This window comes from Dama dama, chromosome 6, assembly GCF_033118175.1.
Source record: "Dama dama isolate Ldn47 chromosome 6, ASM3311817v1, whole genome shotgun sequence".
NCBI classification, from domain to species: Eukaryota; Metazoa; Chordata; class Mammalia; order Artiodactyla; family Cervidae; genus Dama; species Dama dama.
In genome coordinates, this window is record NC_083686.1 from 31,499,630 (window position 1) to 31,522,167 (window position 22,538).

The following is a 22,538-nucleotide window of genomic DNA, read 5'->3' on the forward strand; positions in this document are numbered from 1 at the left end:
CCTGGACAGCTGAATCAGTGTAGGTGTGCACTGTGGAAGCACGCAGGAGCAAGGCTGCAAAGGTCATGATGATGAGGTTGCCGGAGTTCCCTTGCGTGATTGTTCCTCATGGGCTGAAATCCCTCCGAGGGGATCTCTGCCCGTGCCAAGCTCCTCTGAACTGAAGGAAGGGGTGTGGGGGTAAAATCTTTCCCATGCTTTTCTACACAGTAGTCCTCAGATTTTGCAACCTGCAGGGTTTCCACTGCTTCTTCATTGTAGCCCAGAAATTTTGAAAAGTAATTTATATTGGTTCATAGTTGTTCATTTATTGTTTTCCTTGTTTCTGTGAAGGATGCAAGTGTTGGGATCTCCTAATGTTCCATCTTGTTGATGTCACCTTTCTCTCATTCCATGTCAAAGTGACAGAAGACATAAGGGCCTCTCACTTGTTATTGTTTTACACCAGTCTTCCTTCTTACATAATTGATACAACTGATTTGTGTGTACAAGATCATTGACTTTTAGCTGGGTGATAGCACTGAAAAATCAATATAAATACACTTATAATCTCGAAGTAGTCTACACTTTGCCCTTTCATCTGATTTCCACATCTGCTGACTATTTATGTAACCTATTTATTTGAGGCAAAGGAGTTATAATTTAACTTCTGAATGATTTCTTCTGGATATAAGCCTGAGCAATAGCAAAAGGATATAGTAATTGTTTAAACTACGGCATATGAACACGATGTCTATGAAATGGCTCTCGCTTCTGCAGCTGGTACAGCTCACTTGCTGCTTTAACTCTGGGAGTTGTGGAAAGGCGCTGGTGTGGCCAGTGGAATTTAGTCACTGGATGAATATGAAGACAATTCTGGATGAACTTGTGATGAGGGGTCATGAGGTGACCGTACTGGAATCTTCAGCTTCCACTCTTATTGATCCAAACAAACCATTGGCTATGAAATTTGAGACTTTCCCTATATCTTTAACTAAAGATGATTTTCAGAATGTTGCCAAGATTTTGATTGAGACATGGATGCTTGCGGTGAAAGATTACTTTTGGATCCATCTTTCAAGAATGCAAAGATTATTTGAGGAATTTTCTGATATTGGTATAAAGATATGTAGTGAAGTGGTTTCAAACAAGAAGCTTATGACAAAACTACAGGAATCAAGGTTTGATGTCGTTCTTGCAGATGCTGTTGGACCCTGTGGAGAGCTTTTGGCTGAAGTACTTAAAGTACCGTTAGTGTACAGCCTCTACTCCTCACCTGGCTATTTGGTTGAAAAGAGAAGTGGAAGACTTTTATTTCCACCATCCTATGTACCTGTTATGTTCTCTGAATTAAGTGATCACATGACATTCATGGAGAGGGTAAAAAATATGATATATGTACTTTATTTTGACTACTGGTTTCAGCTGTACAATGAGAAGAAGTGGAATCAGTTTTACAGTGAAGTACTAGGTAAGTCAGGCTTCCCTAATGGCTGAATGGTAAAGAATCTGCCTGTAAATACAGGAGATGAGGGATAGGATCCCTGGGTTGAGAAGATCCCCTGGAAAAGGAAATGGCAACCCATTCTGGTATTCTTTCCTGGAAAATCCCATGGATGGATGAGACTACAGTCCATCGGGTTACAAGAGTCAGACACGGCTTAGAGACCAAACAACACACAACAACTAGGTAAGTCATGTTCTTACTTGGTAGCATTAAATCCTATCTTTCCTTGTGCCTTAGAACGTGAGTTTGTATAAATATACTTTCACATAAACTTGTCTCAAAAAGTGAAAGAGTGAAACAAAGATATAAAATGACCCATCAATCTTATAAATATTATGAAAACACTTAAATTATAGGGTAAAGTAGAAGCCATTACGAGTTTCAGATACCAGGAAGTCATATACCACAAACTGAAGCACATAGGACTTCTGCAAGTGAATATTATACAACTCACAAAAATTATTTTTTTTTAATTTAAAAAAATTACTAAAAATCTCATAAAATGTCTTAATAAATGAAGACATGTACACAGAGAATTGCACACATATTATACTATACTATGTTATGTTTATATTTATCAAAGAACAGATACATTCAAACATCTTTGACCACATCATCCCAAACTCCTTTACAAAAACTACATAAAATATATACACACAGAAATATTCTCATTTGACCCAACATTTATTGTTGTTTTTTGTTTTTTATTTAATTTTCAGAAAGGTCTACTACATTAGTTGAGATAATGGGGAAAGCTGAAATGTGGCTTATTCGAAACTACTGGGATTTTTCATTTCCTCGCCCACGGCTACCAAATGTTGAATTTGTTGGAGGCCTCCACTGCAAACCTGCCAAACCCCTGCCTAAGGTCACCTGCTCCTCTTTGTTCTTCTTTGTTAACTTTGTGTTTGCAATAGGAATCATGCTGTATTCTTTATTTAAAATGTTTGATTACAGTGAGTCAGATGTGGGAAGCTGGATAAAGTGAACTTCCAGTTAGATACTGATACATTTCTATATGAACAAAGTATCTGAATTTCATTGGCATTACCAAATAAGCTAGAATATGTGGGACACTTTAAGAATATGTCAGTTAAATAACAGCTTCATTATTCGACACATAATGAAGCACAATCAGATAGTCACTAAACAATATTTATAGTTATATTACATTTTATCTAAGTAATATAATATTAGCTATATTATTATTATAATTGTAATGTTATAGGATGATTACATATTTCACATATTCTAGAATTGAGTACTAACATACACTAATGGTGTAGACACAGTTTTTGCTAGCTGACACTCCACATGGAAAGACAGAATACAAGCAAGTCATAAAAATTGTGTGAAAGTGTTATAAAAAGGAAAGCACAGAATGCTAAAAATATCCAGCATGAATCACAGATAGTATCTCTGATTCACTGATAATTAAGGTGAAATCAGAAGAATGCTCAAGAATAAACAGAAGGGATAGGGCAGGGGTAGCAGAAGATAGATAAGAAAAGCATGTAGAGTAGTAATGGCAGTTGCCAAGAAGTCCAAGCTTCGACTAAACAGGAAGAGCCCAAGTAAAGAGACAGATGATGCTGGTGAAGTCAGCTGGCAACAGACAGCAACTTCAAACATCTAGTAGGGGTATTGGGAAAACTTTGAAAGGATTGAGAGAGAAAAGTGCAGTCAAATATTGTTTAAACAGGTTTTCCTAGTAGCTCAACTGGTAAAAAATCCACCTGCAATGCAGGAGACCCCGATTGGATTCCTGGGTGGGGAAGATCCCTGGAGAAGGGATAGGTTCAGTTCAGTTCAGTTCAGTTGCTCAGTCGTGTCCGACTCTTTGCGATCCCATGAATCACAGCACGCTAGGCCTCCCTGTCCATCACCAACTCCTGGAGTGTACTCAAACTCATGACCTTCGAGTTGGTGATGCCATCCAGCCATATTATCCTCTGTCGCACCCTTCTCCTCCTGCCCCCAATCCCTCCCACCATCAGGGTCTTTTCCAATGAATCAACTCTTCGCATGAGGTGGCCAAAGTACTGGAGTTTCAGCTTCAGCATCAGTCCTTCCAATGAACACCCAGGACTGATCTCCTGTAGGATGGACTGGTTGGATCTCCTTGCAGTCCAAGGGACTCTCAAGAGTCTTTTCCAACACCACAGTTCAAAAGCATCAATTCTTCGGCACTCAGCTTTCTTCACTCCAAGTCTCACATCCATACATGACCACTGAAAAAACCATAGCCTTGACTAGACAGACAAAGTAATGTCTCTGCTTTTTAATACGCTGTCTATGTTGGTCATAACTGTCCTTCCGAGGAGTAAGCGTCTTTTAATTTCATGGCTCCAATCACCATCTGCAGTGATTTTGGAGCCCAAAAAAATAAAGGCTGACACTGCTTCCACTGTTTCCCCATCTATTTGCCATGAAGTGATGGGACTGGATGCCATGATCTTAGTTTTCTGAATGTTCAGCTTTAAGCCAACTTTTTCACTCTCCTCTTTCACTTTCATCAAGAGGCTTTTTGGTTCCTCTTCACTTTCTACCATAAGGGTGGTGTCATCTGCATATCTGAAGTTATTGATATTTCTCCCAGCAATCTTGATTTCAGCTTGTGCTTCTTCCAGCCCAGCGTTTCTCATGATGTACTCTGCATATAAGTAAAATAAGCAGGGTGACAACACACAGCCTTGACGTCCTCCTTTTCATATTGGGATAGGTCACCCACTTCACTATTCTTGCACTTCCCTAGTGACTCAGACAGTGAAGAATCCATCTGCAATGTGGGAGACCTGGATTCAATCCCTGGGTTGGGAAGATCCCCTGGAGGAGGGCATGGCAACCCACTCCAGTATTCTTGTCTGGAGAATCCCCATGGACAGAGGAGCCTGATGAGCTACAGTCCATGGGATGGCAAAGAGTTGGACATGACTGAGCGGCTAATCACTATACTATAATATTGCTTAAACAAACAAACAACAAGACAACAGCAACATGTAGTCACTGGGTTAGATGTAAAGGGTAAATCGTGGGAGAAAAGACCACTTTGAAGGTTGTTGCTAGATGTAGGCAACAATGAGTGAAAACTAGACTACAGTATTCATAGCGATACGACCATACTAACTTATGATGGTACCAACCTTATATTGTTGAGAGAAAAAATTTGTAAGTACATGTGAAACATCCAAAATGTCACTGGCATATATTCAGTGGTTCAGAAGAAATATTAACTGTTTCATTATTTTTATTTTGTTATTATAACATACTATCATTAACCCAATGTGTGCCAGCCACCTTGATCTAATTCCTAATTGAAATTGATTTTCTTAATCATCAAGATTATAATATTCAGCAAACTGCTAGAGATTAGATATCCCATGGAGTGTTTCAATGGTCAATTATAAAGTTTACATAAAAATTAATGAAAATGATTTAATAAATTTAATAAAATTTACTCTACATAAAATTTAATTTAACATACTTAATGTAGACTTTTTCAATGTTAGGAATTTTTAAGATTTTTGCCAATCAGATATATAAGATGAAATGCTAAAATCTTTTTGTGAGTTTTGAGGCTCTTCACCTGTGCTTTGGCTAAAATGAACATCCTTCTTCTATCATATAAATGTGTGTATTTATAAGGAATATTAAACTATACTAAATCATATATAATATTAGTTGAAAAATGTCAGATATAATAAAATCACAATTTTCTCTAACATTAAAAAAACATAAACTGGAATTACCATTTTCAAGATTAAGAAATTTCTTTTTATGTTCCATAAGGGCTAAACCAACTTTCTAACAGAGGTGAGGTAATATCTTATTTTGATTTTGAAATACATTTCCCTGATGATTAGTGATTTTGAGCATCTTTTCATATACCTGTTGGTGATTTGGAAGTCTTCTTTAGAAAATGTCCATTTTGTTCTCCTGCCCACTCTTTAATTGAATTTTGTTGTATGAGTTCTATATGTATTATGGAGATTAACCCCTCATTCAATATGTGGTTAAAACATTCTTTTTTCCATTCTGTAGGTTGCATTTTCACGCTGTTGATTGTTTCTTCTACTGTGCAGTTGCTTTAAGTATAATATAGTACCACTTGTGGGTTTTTTTCCTTTTGTTGTGGTTTTGAAGTCATCTTAAAAAAAAACTCATTTTTAAGACCAATGCCAAGGAGTTCCATCCTTACATTTTCCTTTAGGAATGTTATAGTATAGAGTTATTTTAAGTCATTTGGAGTTATTTTTGTGAAGGGTCTAAGGCAGGGGTCTCATTTCATTTCCTGTGTTTATACTTATTCAATTTTCTCCAGAAAGAAAGAAGTGACTATTCTTTCCACGGGGGGTGTTCTTGTTGAAATGGTTGGCTATGTATTCAGGGTTTTAATTCTAAACCCTATATGAGGTTGCAATTGTCTATTTTGGGGCCAGTACACTATCATTTGAAATGTTGCAGCTGTAGCATAATTTAAAATTGGGAGGTATGATACTTTTGGTAGGGTGAATATTTTAACAATATTAAATCTTCTGATCCATGATCTTAGGAGGACATTCCATTTATGTGTATTTTCTTCTATTTCTTACAACATAATCTTTTTTTTTTTTTAAGTTGGAGGCTAATTATTTTACAATATTCTGGTGGTTTTTGCCATACATTGACATGAATCAGCCATGGATTTACATGTGTTTCCCCATCCCATCCCTCTGGGTCTTCCCAGTTCACCAGCCCTGAGCACTTGTCTCATGCATCCAACCTGGGCTGGCGATCTGTTTCACACTTGATAATATACATGTTTCAATGCTATTCTCTCAGATCATCTTACCCTCTCCTTCTCCCACAGAGTCCAAAAGTCTATTCTATACATTTGTGTTTCTTTTCCTGTCCTGCATATAGGGTTATCGTTACCATCTTTTTAAATTCCATATATATGCGTTAGTAAACTGTATTGGCAGAGAAGTCAATGGCACCCCACTCCAGTACTCTTGCCTGGAAAATCCCGTGGATGGAGGAGCCTGGTAGGGTGCAGTCCATGGGGTCGCTAAAAGTAGGCTGCAGTCCATGGGGTCTCTAAGATTCCGACACGACTAAGCGACTTCACTTTCACTTTTCACTTTCACTCATTGGAGAAGGAAATGGCAACCCACTCCAGTGTTCTTGCCTGGAGAATCCCAGAGAAGGGGGAGCCTGGTGGGCTGATGTCTATGGGGTCACACAGAGTTGGCCACGACTGAAGTGACTTAGCAGCAGCAGCAGCAGCAGCATACTGCATTGGTGTTTAACTTTCTGGCTTACTTCACTCTGTATAATGGGTTCCAGTTTCATCCATCTCCTTAGAACTGATTCAAATGAGTTCTTTTTAATGGCTGAGTAATATTCCATTGTGTATATGTACCACAGCTTCCTTATCCATTAATCTGCTGATGTACATCTAGGTTGCTTCCATGTGCTGGCTATTATAAACAGTGCTGCGATGAACACTGGGGTACACGTGTCTCTTCCAGATCTGTTTTCCTTAGTGTGTATGCCCAGGAGTGGGATTGCTGGGTCATATGGCAGTTCTATTTCCAGTTTTTTAAGAAATCTCCACACTATTTTCCGTAGTGGCTGTACTAGTTTGCATTCCCACCAACAGTGTAACAACATAATCTTTATAGTTATCACATACAGATCTTTCATGTCACTGGGTAAATTTATTTCTAGTTGTTTTCTTCTTTTGATGCTGTTCTAAATGGGATGGTTTTCTCAGATGTTTCATTATTTGTATATCAAAATTGAATTGATTTCTGTATGTTGATTTTATACCCTGCAACCTTACTAAGCTTGTTGATTAGTTAAGAGTTTTGGTTGAATCAGAGGTTTTCATACAAAAAATCATGTCTTTTGCAAACACACACACACACACACACACACACACATACAATTTACCTCTTCCTCTCTATTTAGGATGCCTCTTATACTTTGTGTCACCTAATTGCTCTAGCTAGAACTTCCAGTACTATGCTGAAGCACTGTGAGAGTAGGAATCCTTGTTTTGTTTCTGATTTTAGAGAAAAAGTTTTCAAATTTTCACTGTTGAATGTAATGTTAGCTTTGAGTTTGTCAAATATATTCTTTATTACATTTAGTTATATTCTTTCTCTATCCAATATTTTGACAGTTTTTATCATGAAAGTATGTTGTATCTTATCAAATGTGTTTTGTACATTTGTTTGGAAAATCAAGTTATTTTATATTGCATTCTATTTGTGCAATGCATTAAAATTCTTAATATGAGTACACTGATCCAACCTTGCATCCCAAGGATAAATCTCACTTGCTCACTCAATATAATGCTTTCACTGTGTTCTTGAGTTTGGTTTGCTGATATTTTGTGGAGGATTTTTACATCTATACTCAGTGTGGGTATTGGCCTATCATTTTCTTTCCTTGTAATGTTCTTATTTATTTGGTATCAGGGTAATGTTGGCCTTATAGAATGAGTTTGAAAATACACCTAACCTCCTCTTTAATTTTTAAAGATTTTTTTTCAAAAACTTACATTAATTATTCTATAATGTTTCAAAGAATTTATCAGTGAAACCATCTGGTCCTGGGCTTCTGTGTATTCTTAGGTTTTTGATTAATGTTACAATCTCTTTACTTCTTAAAACTGTTGAGATTTTTTACTTCTTTCTGATTCAGTCTTGATAGGTTGTGTTTTTAAAAAGTTATCTATTTTTGTTTCTCATGTATGTAATCTTTGGCATATAGTTATTCATAGCTGTCTCTTGGGAGCCCATGTACTTTTGGAGTATCAGTTGTAGTGTCTCCCTTTCTTTTCTTATTTTATTTATTTGAGTCAGTTGTTTTCTTGCTTAGTCTGGCAAAGATTTTCAATTCTGCTGAGCTTTTTGAAAAGAGTAAGGCAAATACTGTATATTATCACTTGTATGTGAAATCTAAAAATGCTGAATTCATATAATAGGAGTAATATGGTGGTTACCAGGGGCTAAGAGGTGGGAGAATAAAAGAGATGTTCTTTAAGGATACAAATTAGTATTTCTTAGTAAACAAATCCTAGAGACCTAAGGTACAGGATAGTGAATAGAAACAACAATATTTTACTATTATCACCATCATATTTACTTAGAGAATAGAGGTTAAGAAAAATAGAAACTATAATTATATGATAAGTGGAGGTTCAAAAAATCATTAAAATGTCAATCCTATTACTGTATATAAATGTATCAATCATGTTATACACCTTAACTTACATAACGTTATATGTCAAATATATTTCAACCTTTGCTAAAAGGATATAAATTTGAAAACAAGGATATCTCTGAATGGAGCATTTCAGTACATCTTATTTCCTTTTATATAAATTTTCATACATTTGCATATTTTCTTGCCATGATCTTATATTATTTTCACAAAGATATCAGAGTATGAAATGAATACATCCACATCAGTGATTAATTTGTACAGATAGTGTATATTAAAATAATACCAAATCGATGTATCTTTCACAGCATAGATGAACCAGCTTTGGTTAGCGAGCCAACATGACAATGCAATGAAGACAAGTAACTTTAAATGCTACTACTGGTCAGGAAAATTTTGCTCCTCTACGTTTATTAAATGGGATCATTGAGCAACGTGTAATTATTCTAGTACAGAGTGTGCATTTTTTAAATTAGAAAGGAAAAAGGACCACAAGACAAAATAATTCAGAAGCAATACAGGCAAATACAGATTCACGTGCAGTTTTATATTGTTTAAAGTGAACTACTAAAATGGTGACCAGATCTCTGCTGCAGAAAGCCCTGGGGTACCTCCCCCACTGTCGGGCAGGTGCTCACTGGGGGCACTAAATAGGGGGCTCTGAGGGTCCTTCACCACAGCTGACATTATCCATCCTACTGCGACATCAATTATGTGAAGGATAAAGGGCGCCACAGGTAAGCAAATTCAGCAATATGGTCAGTCAAATCAGTAACTACACAAGTATACCTCTGGGCTATAAACAGGACTTATAGGACTGTCTCATAGAACTTCCCAACAATAATACCAGACTTATCAATGTCAGGGGTTTATAATTCAGACAGTTTGGGAAATTATGACAAATTTTAAGATAAGGATTATAGAGCTGAGTGAATAATAGACTTAAGTGATTCAAATATAAGTTTTCATAGTGCTTACATAGAAATGAAATATTAATGATTAACCTGAGATAATTCTCAAAAAAAGTATGTCTGGATAAATAAATGATTTAGAAGACCTATAATAATAAAGAATTTAAGGTCAGTTGAATCCTGCAGTAAGACTTCCTTCTAAGAATCTATGTTAGCAATTAATAACATAATAGATGAAAAGTCTCAGTATAATAGTGTTTAACAGTATCCTTTTGCCACCAGTGTATATTGGCCTTATCTAATTTCCTGCTTATACACAAATATATTTGCATAAATATACATAATACTTCTGCCTTATTGACTATGCCAAAGCCTTTGACTGTGTGGATCACAGCAAACTGTGGAAAATTCTGAAAGAGATGGGAATACCAGACCACCTGACCTGCCTCTGGAGAAATCTGTATGCAGGTCAGGAAGCAACAGTTAGAACTGGACATGGAACAACAGACTGGTTCCAAATAGGAAAAGGAATACATCAAGGCTGTATATTGGCACCCTGCTTATTGAACTTATATGCAGAGTACATCATGAGAAACACTGGGCTGGATGAAGCACTAGCTGGAGTCAAGATTGCTGGGAGGAATATCAATAACCTCAGATATGCAAATGACACCACCCTTATGACAAAAAGCAAAGAAGAATTAAAGAGCCTCTTGATAAAAGTGAAAGAGGAGAGTGAAAAAGTTGGCTTAAAGCTCAACATTCAGAAAACTAAGATCATGGCATCCGGTCCTATCACTTCATGGCAAATAGATGGGGAAACAATGGAAACGGTGACAGATTTCACTTTTTTGGGGTTCCAAAATCACTGCAGATGGTGACTGCAGCCATAATATTAAACGATGTTTGCTCCTTGGAAGAAAAGATATGACCAACCTAGACAGCATATTAAAAAGCAGAAACATTATTTTGCCAACAAAGGTCTGTCTAGTCAAAGCTATAGTTTTTCCAGTAGTCATGTATGGATGTGAGAGTTGGACTATAAAGATAGCTGAGCACTGAAGAATTGATGCTTTTGAACTGTGGTGTTGGAGAAGACTCTTGCGAGTCCCTTGAACTTCAAGGACATCCAACCAGTCCATCCTAAAGGAGATCAGTCCTGAATATTCATTGGAAGGACTGATTCTAAAGCTGAAACTCCAATTCTTTGGCCACCTGATGTGAAGAACTGACTCATTTGAAAAACCCTGATACTTAGAGAGATTGAAGGCAGGAAGAGAAATGGATGACAGAGGGTGAGATGGTTGGATGGCATCACTGACTCAATGGATATGAGTTTGAGTAAACTCCGGAAGTTGGAGATGGACTGGGAAGCCTGGCATGCTGCAGTCCATGGGGTCTCAAAGAGTCGGACATGACTGAGTGACCGACCTGAACCCCACATATTGGAAGAAACAGACCTCATATCACCCATTTCTTTCCCAAGGACCTCAGGGATGATTTATGTTAAAAAAAAAAGCCATTATGGAAAATAGTATGGAGTTTTTCAAAATTAAAACATTTTTTTAGTGCTGAATATTTATTAGCACAACTAACCAATGTCCAAAATACGAAGTTAACATATATAAGGAACATGAGGAGGAAAATCACTTTATATACTGTATAGTATGTGGCAAGAATAATATAAAACATATCAATACCTATGGCTCAGCAATTTCTCTTCTGTGGGCACATATACAAAAGAACTGAAATTATTACCCCAATGAGATATCTGTACATGTGCATAAAAGCTCAACTCACAAGAGTCAAGAGGTTGAAGCAACCCAAGGGTCCACCAACAGATGAAGCAATAAACAAAATGTCATATATACAAGCGATGGAATATTATCACTTTAAAAGGAAATTCTGGCAAATGTCACAACATGAAGGAAACTTACACTAAGTGAAATAAGTCAATCAGAAAAAGACAAATACTGTACTCAACTTATAAGAAGTATCCAGACTAATCACATTTGTAGAAACAGAGAGTAGAATGAAGCTTGCCAGAGGCTAGAGAACAAGGAATGTGGAATTTCTTGAAGAGCATAGAATTCCGGTTTTGCCAGGTGAAAAAAGTTCTGAAGATTGGTTGCATAGTGTGAATATACTTAATGATGCTATACTATGCACTTAGGAATGATTAACAAAATAAATTTTATGTCATGTGTATTTTACTACAATATTTTTTTAAAATCTCCACTCCAGACTATATTTGATTTTCTCAGTTTAATTGCTGGCAGCAATTCCTTCAATGTTTTCTATGCTCCTTCTCTTTTATGATGGAACAAATTCTTTTTTCACAGGAAATGGAAGAATTTGCGCAGAGCTCTGGAGAACATGGTATTGTGGTGTTTTCATTGGGATCAATGGTCAGTAACATGTCAGAAGAAAGAGCCAATGTGATTGCATCAGCCCTTGCCCAGATTCCACAAAAGGTACACACAGTAACTTAACAGTGAGCAACTAATTAATGTCTGTGAAACTCTTTAAAAGGTCTGATTTTAGACATTTTCCAACAGAAAGGTAAAGTATATGAGAACTCCAATTTATCTCTCATATATATATAAACCAAAATATACATAGTAGGTGTTATAGAATTACAAGGAGTATCTTTCATCCATAATAAATTTAGATTAACATTGTAATAAAAAACTGATATTAAAGAGATAGAGTATTAATTTTGGTGTTATAATGGTATCCTGGGGCCGGAGAAGAAACCACCAAATTCTGCTTTGTTACTTGTTCCATTTTCTTGAATGATATCTGAGGTACAGTACACATACAAATGTTCTCTGGGGTTAAATTTTAACAGAAAATATATAACACAATAATATAACAATATAACACAATAATGTTAAGCAATATTGATAGAAGGCCATTGTGCTTCTTGCAGTGTACACTTAACATGTAATCCTGGTCTTTTATGTGTCCCATAAATTTTGGAACAGACCTATCAGTGTGTTTTTCAGAGTGCTACTCAGAGAAAGGATGGACAAGATTCCCCAAACTGCCATCCAACCACACTGATTTAGAGAAAATAACGTCTGCTTCCCTGGTTGACTCAGTTGAGTTCAGTTCAGTTCAGTGGCTCAGTCGTGTCCGACTCTTTGTGACCCCATGAATTGCAGCACGCCAGGCCCTGCTAAAATCTGAAGCAGGAAGATCAATGTGATAGAGTGAAGATAGGGTCCTGCCCTTAAGGTGAACTCTGTAAAGTCTGGTCCTTAATGAACTCTGCTTCTAACCTGTCACATTCTTCCTCCTGATTGAAGAGGGAGAAGGGATTATAAGAAGCAGTCAAGCATAAGGAAGACTGGCATGGCAAAGATTCACCTGCCTCTCTTCTTCAGAAAATGCAACAGTAACTTTTTTTCTAATATATAAAATACCTCTGTGGTCTTCAGATATTTGTGAACAACTTTTTTAGTTTGCAATCTGATAGGCCTCTCCTAATAATCTATGCTATTTTTTGCTGAGAAACTAAAATTAATTTACATTCATTCACAGAGCAAATAGAAGTTAAACACTAATAAATTATAATCCAGTTTATGAGAATTGCTTGGAATTCCAAACTTGTTCCTTATTTTTGTACTGGATCTAGAGACCACACTAATCAATTCTGTCAATGCTTTGTGCTTCATTGTTGAAGTATTCAGGATCAGTTGAATAAACTTTGGTGCCACTATTTTGGAACTTTTTCCATAGCCCTATTGTCCCTTTCAAATTGTCAACTGGCTCTTCTTTTCTAAAGGTAAAACAACCAAGTCTAGTAATAGTGGCAATACTTTGGATTCATGTCAAAAAATTCCAGTTGTCATTGCTTTTGCAAGAGCTTAACAGTTTATAACTTAAATGAAGCTATACTTCCTAAGAAGCACAAATTAACTTATTATTAATAAATTATGAATAAGCAAAGGTATTTATTTCTAAGTGGCTGATGCATGCATTTTCCTCTCTGTAACAAAATGTGTGAAATTCTAAAAAAATAACTTGTTATACTAAAATTGATATAACTAAACTGCCTTCTATAATGGTCACAAAGAAATCAGTGAATATTAAATTTGAAGATGACAGCTAGTGTAAAAAGAAGGCAAATAAGTGTGTAGGTTACTTGTAATCCGTCACTGTCTCTTTGTATTTGAAATAAGACCACCTAGAAATTATTAAAGTTTTCATGTTGGCACTGACATCTCAATTGTCTATGCCATCATGTGTATATCAAATATAGGTGTTCCTCTTCATGTCAGGGTATTGTGCATGGGTGCTAACTCACTTCAGTCATATCTAGTTCTTTGCGACCCTATGGACCATATCCCTCCCAGCCCCTCTATCCATGGGATTCTCCAGGCAAAAATACAGGAGTGTGTTGCCGTGCCCTACTCTAGGGCATCTTCCCAACTTAGGGACTGAACCCACATCACTTATGTCTCCTGCATTGGCATATGGGTTCTTTACAAGCAGCGCCACCTGGGAAGCCAGTCAGTGTATTAACAGTTAATATTACTTAATATGCCCTCATTTCTTACATGTCATATGGAAGACATGTAACTACATATATTTTGATCACTTTAGAATTGTGACTTTGAAGCTCAACTCATAGAATATGATATTACCCTTACCCTAACAGGTTCTATGGAGATATGATGGCAAAAAACCAGACACCTTAGGACCCAATACTCGGCTGTATAAGTGGATCCCCCAGAACGACCTTCTTGGTAAGACTTGGTAGAAAAAAATATTGAAAACTTGAGTAACAGCTGAGCAAAGTGACAGCACTTCAAAAGGAAACAAATGTATAGAGAATTATTGAAACACTTGAAAAATGTATTATTTTATTTTTATTTCCTATGCGAGGGGAAAAAGGAAAAATGTATAACAATTGGCCTTTTATTGTACACAGTCACACCCCTTATGGCCAGAATCGTTATTTTGGCTCTAATTTCTACTCACCGTGATCTTTTCAATAACTTCCTGGATTGTTGTTCTGTCTCTGAATTCTTTCCTTATACCTCTCTTTTCTCCTCTGTAGGGGTATGCTAAATGCTACTAAAAACAAGTTCCCTTTTTATTACAGGTGACTTTCCATTTTCTGTAAAAGAAAAAGATCTGCAATCATTTTTATGGCACAATAACACACTTCATGACAAAAGGTTGCTTTTCCTTCCTCTGGTTCCAGTGCCACTACCATTATCCTTCTTTTCCCCTGATACCATTCCTGTCAGACGAAATGACTCCATTATATCTTTAAGAGAATAATTTCTGGCATGCCCTCCTCTTTATTTTGCACATGTGGTTTCTTTTACCCAGAATGTTTTCTCAAGTTGTTCACCTGCCAATCATGGATTCATCTGTGACGTTTGAGTGACTCAGCACTTCTTTCACAAAGTCTTCATTTACCCTTTCAGCAGACATAGCAGTTTCTTTTCTGAGTTCTGAAAGCAATTTAAAAGCACTCTCACATGTGTAATAATCTGTTATCTTAAAAAACACTGCTTCTTTCAGTGCCTTATAAAGCAAATTTCTCATTTTATTCTAAAAGTTAAAAGTAATCATTTTATTGAAATTCACTCAATCCTAGGCCATCCAAAAACCAAAGCCTTTATAACTCATGGTGGAAGCAATGGCATCTATGAGGCCATCTACCATGGCATCCCTATGGTGGGCCTTCCTTTGTTTGCTGATCAACCTCATAACGTTGTTCACATGACGGCAAAGGGAGCAGCTATCAGATTGGACTTGGAAACAATGTCAACAGAAGATTTGCTCAATGCATTGAAGGAAGTCATTAATAATCCTTTGTGAGTATACATTTTTACCTGATATTCTATCCAGAGAAATTCTTATCTGAGGGCCAAGGAGCCAGAAATGAGACTTCACATGAGTATAATGAAGAGTAAGATTTACTCAATGTTTTGAAAACAATCAATAATGACCTATTTTGAGTGTCTCAACATATTTTTTATGGTTTTATGGGAAAGGTTTGTCAATAGTTTAAAGATAGTAGAGAAATTCTGAAAGACTTAAGCATTCAAATGAGGAGAATCACTGAAATGGTAATAGAAAGATTAAGACACATTTAGAACAAAGGTAAGTAGGGAAACAAGCATCGTATTAATATAAACACTCATCTGCCCACTTTACTTTCTTTCTGCCTGTGAACTCCTCCAATGTTTTAAACTCTACAAAGATACTTTATTTTCAGTAAACTACTTTGACATAATCAATCTTAAATTCCCATTACATTGAATATTTTCCAAGTTTTCTATGCTAATATTCTGTCCCCATCACTGACAAATGGTTAACATCTAGAACTTTATAATTACTCAGTTTCAAATATGTAAATAATATTTATAAATACAGGTTTATTCCTAGGTTTTCTGATTGTGATAATTTTTGTCTAATTTAGAAGAATTATAAATCTGAATGCAATTGATTTGGAAGGATATGTTGAGATATTCCTTTTTAAAAAATTTTTAACACAATTTTTAAAGCCTACTTTCCATTCAAAATTATTACCAAATATTAGTTATGTTCACGGTGTTATACAACACAACCTTGAGCTTATATTATTCCCAGTAACTTTAGCTTCCTACACCCCTATGCGTATGTTTCTATTCCTCCAATCTGGTAACCAAAATTTGTTCTCTATATCTGCAACTTTTTAATAATACTTTGCTAACTAGAACTTTCTAACTTAATTTCAACTATGTAGATATTGCTTATAAATGTAGATATATCCTGAATTCTTTAGGTTGTGATTGATTTTGTCTTATTTGGAAGATATATGATGGGATATTACTGTCTAAAAGCCAAATTTTCAAAAACGAGAAATATTTGATTTCCAAATCACTTCAGGATATACGTGAATTTCAGTAACACAATTATATTAATATCATAAATATGATATATATATGTTTTCCCCTATTGTTTCATAACGACTTTGCAATGAAACCTTTTGAGAATGTCAGTCATAGTAGCTGAGTGTGTATTTGTGTCTTTATAGCAGTGCTATTTAAATTTACTTTTAGGACAGCTATTGTCCTAAATGAGCAGTGCAAGAAAAAAAAAAAAAGCAAAAAAAATTTATTTTTTTTCTTAAGTAATAGATCTTTCATTTGCTGATTCAATATAAATGTACATCTTTTAGTATCTTCATATTTTTTTTAAATTTTAATAATGTAAAGGTGGTGTCAAAAATGAAGATGATTTTTTAGCTGCTATATACTGAATGTTCAAGATATGCTACATATTTTATTTAGTAGCATAGTGTTACTTTACACATATTAAGCAACTTCTTTATTGTAGTCTATTCATGAGATTGTTAGATGCTATCACCGACTCGATGGACATGAGTCTGAGCAAGCTCTGAGAGTTAGTGATGGACAGGGAAGCCTGGCGTGCTGCAGTCCATGGAGTCACAAAGATTCGGACATCACTGAGTGACTGAACTGATCCCTATTGTATCACAAAAATGTTTCCTGATTACTGCAATCCTTGCAAACACCAAGTGCTCCCCCTGTGTTTTGACAGAAAAGGGAGAAAAGTTAACTCCATTGTTATCGCTGCAGTGCCATGTTATAGCACTCTGTGAGTTAGAGTTCATGAACCATATCTCATTATTCTTCCTACTTTCTTGTCTGTTAGCCATCATACCTAGGTCAGGAAAATCCCCTGAAGAGAATGGCTACCGACTCTAGTATTCTTGCCTGGAGAATTCCATGGACAGATGACCCTGGCAGGCTACAGTCTATGGGATTGTAAAGAGTCAGACACAACTGAACACAAACACACACACAGTCCATCATCATTTCAACAGTAGAAACAGTAGTTCGGGCAGTGTAACTGCAATGCCTGAAAGTGAAATTTCGAGTCTTCTCCACATTCTAAGAGAATCTTGTTCTAAAAGAACAAGAAACAGAAGAACAATATGAGAAAACATTTTCTGAGAGTATACTAGATTCTAAGAATGCCTATAAGAATCAGAATGATATTCTCAAAATAATCAGATAAGTTACTATTTCTATCCATTTTATACAAAAATGAAAACCTGAGGAACAGACTCTATTGTGATTGGGCCCTCCAATTATGAAATAAAAAGTTTAAAAGATAAAAATGCTTTTAAAACTTAATAAAATTAAGTTTTTAAAAAACTAAGGGACAGAAAGAATAAGAAGTAGCCAGCAAGTATCAGAATCAGAAATCAAACCAAGTCAATCCACTTCCACACTTTCAACTACTACTTCACTAATGTAAGATCAGTCCTTTCTGGACCTGTCTCTCAACCTCCTCATAGATTTACTTGCTATAGCTGGATTATGACTGCATTTTAAAACATGTTTACCAGGTCAATTAACAATTCTTTACTAGATAATTCAATCTTTGAACAAACAAATTATGATTTTTTTTTCTTTTTTTTTCCATTTTGGAACAACTCATGCCACTTTAGACTACACAGTCTTTTCCCTCTCATTTTCTTTCTTTTCTTTGTAACTTGAAATCGTAAGAATTTAAGAAATCCTAGCCCATAAGCTGGGCTTCCCTTGTAGCTCAGATGGAAAAGAATCCACCTGCAATGCAGGAGACCCTGGTTCAATTCCTGGGTCGGGAAGATCCTGGCAAAGGGATAGGATAATCCAGTATTCTCAGGCTTCCTTGGTATCTCAAATAGTAAAGAGTCTGCCTGCAATGCAGGAGACCTGGATTCAATTGCTGGATTGGGAAGGTCCCCTGGAGGAGGGCATGGCAACCCACTCCAATATTCCTACCTGGAATATCACCATGGATAGACTAGCCTAGCTGGCTACAGTCCATGGTGTGGCAAAGAGTCGGACATGACTGACTGATAAGCACAGCACAGCCCATAAGCTAAGGTATCAGTCATCGCCTTGGAGGAAAAGTAGCTACTTTTCTTCCACTCTGTGTTGCACTCTTTGTTACCATTTGAAAGAACATTTCACTTATTTATCTATTATAGCTCATTCTATAAATTGATCACTGATTTTCCTTCAGCTACAAAGAGAATGTCATGAGGTTATCAGCCATTCAACATGATCAGCCTATGAAACCCTTGGACCGAGCGATCTTCTGGATTGAATTTGTCATGCGGCACAGAGGAGCCAAGCACCTGAGGCCCGCCGCCCACGACCTCACCTGGTTCCAGTACCACTCTCTGGACGTGATCGGATTCCTGCTGGCCTGTGTGGCAACTTCTGTGTTTGTCATCACAAAGTGTTGCCTGTTTTGTTGCCGAAAGTGTGCTAGCATAGGAAAGAAGGGGAAAAGAGACTAGCTGTTTCTGAGATGTCTAGCAGGTTTGCCACATAAATACAACTCCTCATATTTATTACAGTAAGATGAATTATGATCAAGTTCGACTCCTCTTGTGACAAAATGTAAATTTTACTTTCAAGGGATTTTCTACCTGACAAAATGTATGTCTTGCCAAGAAAAAACACTGATGAAAAATGAAATAAACAATAAAACTATATGCATACATATTGAAATTGATTATTTTAATTCAAAAGTTAATCTAAAAAGAAATGATTGTGTTTAACTACTTTTCACATGCTCTATGTAAAAACAACAACAATAAGAAGTCTACTTAAAGCATGTGTCATTTTCTTGATATTCAGAATTTTTAACTTCATTTTCATGTCAAATTTTATAGGTTTTTCTTGTTATTGAAATTGTTCAATAATTGAAATTCTGTAAAAAGATTCAATCCTTTATTCTATTTGTGAGACCACTATCAGTTCTTCATTTTTACTGTGCATGGAGCCTCAGCATCACTTCCTACCTAGAGCCATGGCAAGATATTTGCTTTCATTCAGTTTAGCTTATTTCCCAGAAGAGTGTTTGTAGAATTCGAAATATAGCAACTGCTACCTGCTTCCTATTATAAAATTGAAATATTTGTGAAAATCTTTAATTTCATGACTTGATTCTCCTTTTCTCATCCACCTTTTAGTCACCAATTATTTTCCCTCCCATATTCAACTTTTAATAATGGATGTAAATTCTCAACTGTATATTAAGAAATTATATAACCTAGACTCTAAATGGACTTAGAGAATTTTCATTCTCTCAAAATGTACCTGAATTTATCTGCAGATCTTGTCTATATCTAAATACGTATCTAAGTCTACATATACTCTCACAAAACAAGACACAGCATCACTTATCTACTTGCAGATACGACCTGATATCCAATGGGTTTGGTGACCATACATTGAATTAATTACTATTGTCTTATAATGCATTTTGAACCACACTTTTGATTAGCATTTATCATTCTTTTGTCTCTTTCTTCAAGCAGCGATTGCCTCGTTCCTTACCATAACACTTCTATGTAAAATTCAATTATCATGACAGAAAATAACATAGACATCATGTTCTTTAAACCTGGGCCCACTATGACTGACATAATCAGCACCAATGAGATCAATACAAAAATTACAAAAATGTTAAGAAAAATTGGTGATTCAGATGAAAGCAATCTGAAGCCACATTCATGAAAATTGTACATCAGGAAAGCAGTTTATGATCGAAGTGGTCCAGGTGAAGAAATGAGTATTTTAGTCAAGAAGACCACCATCCACACCATATGACATTCATCAACCTAAGACATAACTAATATTAAACATAAAATCAAACTTTGATGCTCGGAGAATAATAGGAAGATTTACCACAGGACTTTCCATATAACCCCTCTAGATAATTGACACATTTCTGAAGAAAAGTAGAATTAATATGCTGCCATAGTAGAGAGTATTATTAGCTCACATATATAGGCTTATATAATTTGCCTCAAATCTATCCAGCAATAATTGTAACATAAAAATGATTGGTAGTCACTGTACAGTGAGAATGACTACTGGTCTACAACAAAAGTTCAAGCAGCCCAAAATGAAAATAAAGAAAGAATAAGAACAGGAAATTCACAGAAGTAAAATTGCCAATGATAATTTAAAGGTGACAAAAGTCACTGGTTCTTCAGGAATAGAAATTAAGTCAAAAAAAATTATTTTTTTTACCAAAATTTTGCAGAGCAATTAATCTGGTAGGACTAATTTTGGAGATGTAAAATAACACGGAAAGAATCATTTTAAATGAAATTTAAACACACACTTGTTTTACATTTGAACCCAAAAGGGAGACACCATCCCATAAAGTTTAAGGTATTATACTGTAAATGCAAATAGTGTAGAGTTAAATCACTACAAAATTACTATGGATTGGTTTGGGATCATTGCAGTTACTTAACTTCCCTATGCCCCAGCTGTTCCATCACATAAAGTAATGAAGATAAAGTAATGGTATCAATCAATTCATGGGGTTAACAGAGTCTGAATACATTAACATCATAAAGGACTAAATAAATGCTGTACATAGTGGAATGTAATTTGCACTAACTTTTCTCATTGAAATGAATAAGAAATGTCAACAATGATTTTAGTCCTATTTTTGGTGTAATGTTTCAAACATAAATGATAATAACAACATCTTCTATTAAATTTGTAGAAATTAAATATGTCAGAATTAAATTTATCATACAGGATTGGAGCAAGGTGGTGGAACAAGAGCACATGGTGTTCACTTCCCCCCACAAACACATCAAAAATCGATCTTTCTGTGGAAGAATTTTCACAGAAAACTATCTTCCGACTGGAAGAACTCATACAAATATAGGCCCAAGAAAGAATTCCATATAACTCACAGGATGGAAAGAAGTTGTAAGATTGGCTGTTCCTGAGAGGTATATAAAAAAGAGAGATGGTCCAAACAGGTGAACTGTCCCCTTGGGGAACTAAGGAGTCAAGCCACAGAACGGCTGTCCCAGATTGGGGTCCTACATGGAGGGGGAAAGCCCACTGGTTGCTGGGAGAACTACTGACACAAAGTGAATGGCTGAGAAGTCTAGACTCTGTTCTCAGAGAGTACACAGGTGCTACTTGCCTACAAACAGTAAGGAGAAGCTCCACACTGGCAGCTTTCACCTTGCCATGCACCTGAATCCAAGCAAGATAAACATTCCACCTCTTCATTTCACACCACACCTTGGCACATGATCTGGGTAAGCTGGGAAAGCACTCAGACTAGCCATGATGAGAAAGCCTGGGGCTCGGGTGTGTTCTGGATGGGGTGCCCACTGGCAGTACTGGCACTTATTGGGCTTTGTTTAAAAATAACCAGGATCACATGCCATAGTCCATCCACCAGCTGACCAAGAGCTTTGGCTCCACCTACTCCACTGGTCATAGCAAACACCTTCTTCCAATAACACGGGAGAAGACTCTGCACATGGGCATCACCAGATGGCCAACACTGAAATCACTGATTCTATTCTTTGCAGCCAAAGATGGAGAACTCTATACAGCCAGGAAAAACAAGACTGGGAGCTGACTGTGGCTCAGATCATCAGATCATGAACTGCTTATTGCCAAATTCAGATTTAAATTGAAGAAAGTGGGGAAAACCAATAGACCATTCAGGTATGACCTAAATCAAATCCCTTATGATTATACAGTGGAAGTGAGAAATAGATTTAAGGGACCAGATCTGACAGACAGAGTGTCTGATGAACTATGGTTTGTGGCATTGTACCGGAGACAAGGATCAAGATCATCCGAAGTAAAGAAATGCAAAAGAGCAAAATGGCTGTCTGAGGAGGCCTTACAAATAGTTGTGAAAAGAAGACAAGCCAAAAGCAAAGGAGAAAAGGAACCATATACCCATTTGAATGTAGAGTTCCAAAGAATAGCAAGGAGAGATAAGAAAGCCTTCCTCAGTGATCAGTGCAAAGAAATAGAAGAAAACAATAGAAGGGGAAGGACTAGAGATCTCTTCAAGAAAATTAGAGATACCAAAGGAATATTTTAGGCAAAGATGGA

General features: G+C 36.2%; 1 protein-coding gene across 2 annotated transcripts; it reads left to right on the forward strand.

Annotated features, from left to right (window-relative positions):
- The first annotated feature begins 693 nt into the window (after positions 1-693).
- LOC133058841 (UDP-glucuronosyltransferase 2B18-like) lies at positions 694-20,970 on the forward strand. 2 transcript variants are annotated; one of them, XM_061145846.1, is made up of 6 exons: positions 694-1,450; positions 2,206-2,354; positions 11,952-12,083; positions 14,276-14,363; positions 15,227-15,446; positions 18,658-20,970. In XM_061145846.1, the coding sequence occupies exons 1-6, from the start codon at positions 721-723 to the stop codon at positions 18,935-18,937; spliced, it is 1,599 nt and encodes a 532-aa protein (XP_061001829.1). In that variant the 5' UTR covers positions 694-720; the 3' UTR covers positions 18,938-20,970. The 2 variants fall into 2 exon arrangements, with proteins under 2 accessions (XP_061001829.1, XP_061001830.1); XM_061145847.1 differs by lacking the exon at positions 694-1,450 and adding an exon at positions 1,476-1,669 and having other exon boundaries at positions 18,658-20,967.
- Positions 20,971-22,538: the final 1,568 nt, after the last annotated feature.

Coding starts and splice junctions, on each gene's coding strand:
- LOC133058841 (XM_061145846.1), top strand. CDS start 721: ATGAACACGATGTCTATGAAATGGCTCTCGCTTCTGCAGCTGGTACAG. Junction 2,355..11,951: donor CTGCCAAACCCCTGCCTAAG/GTCACCTGCTCC, acceptor CTTTTTTCACAG/GAAATGGAAGAATTTGCGCA. Junction 12,084..14,275: donor TTGCCCAGATTCCACAAAAG/GTACACACAGTA, acceptor TTACCCTAACAG/GTTCTATGGAGATATGATGG.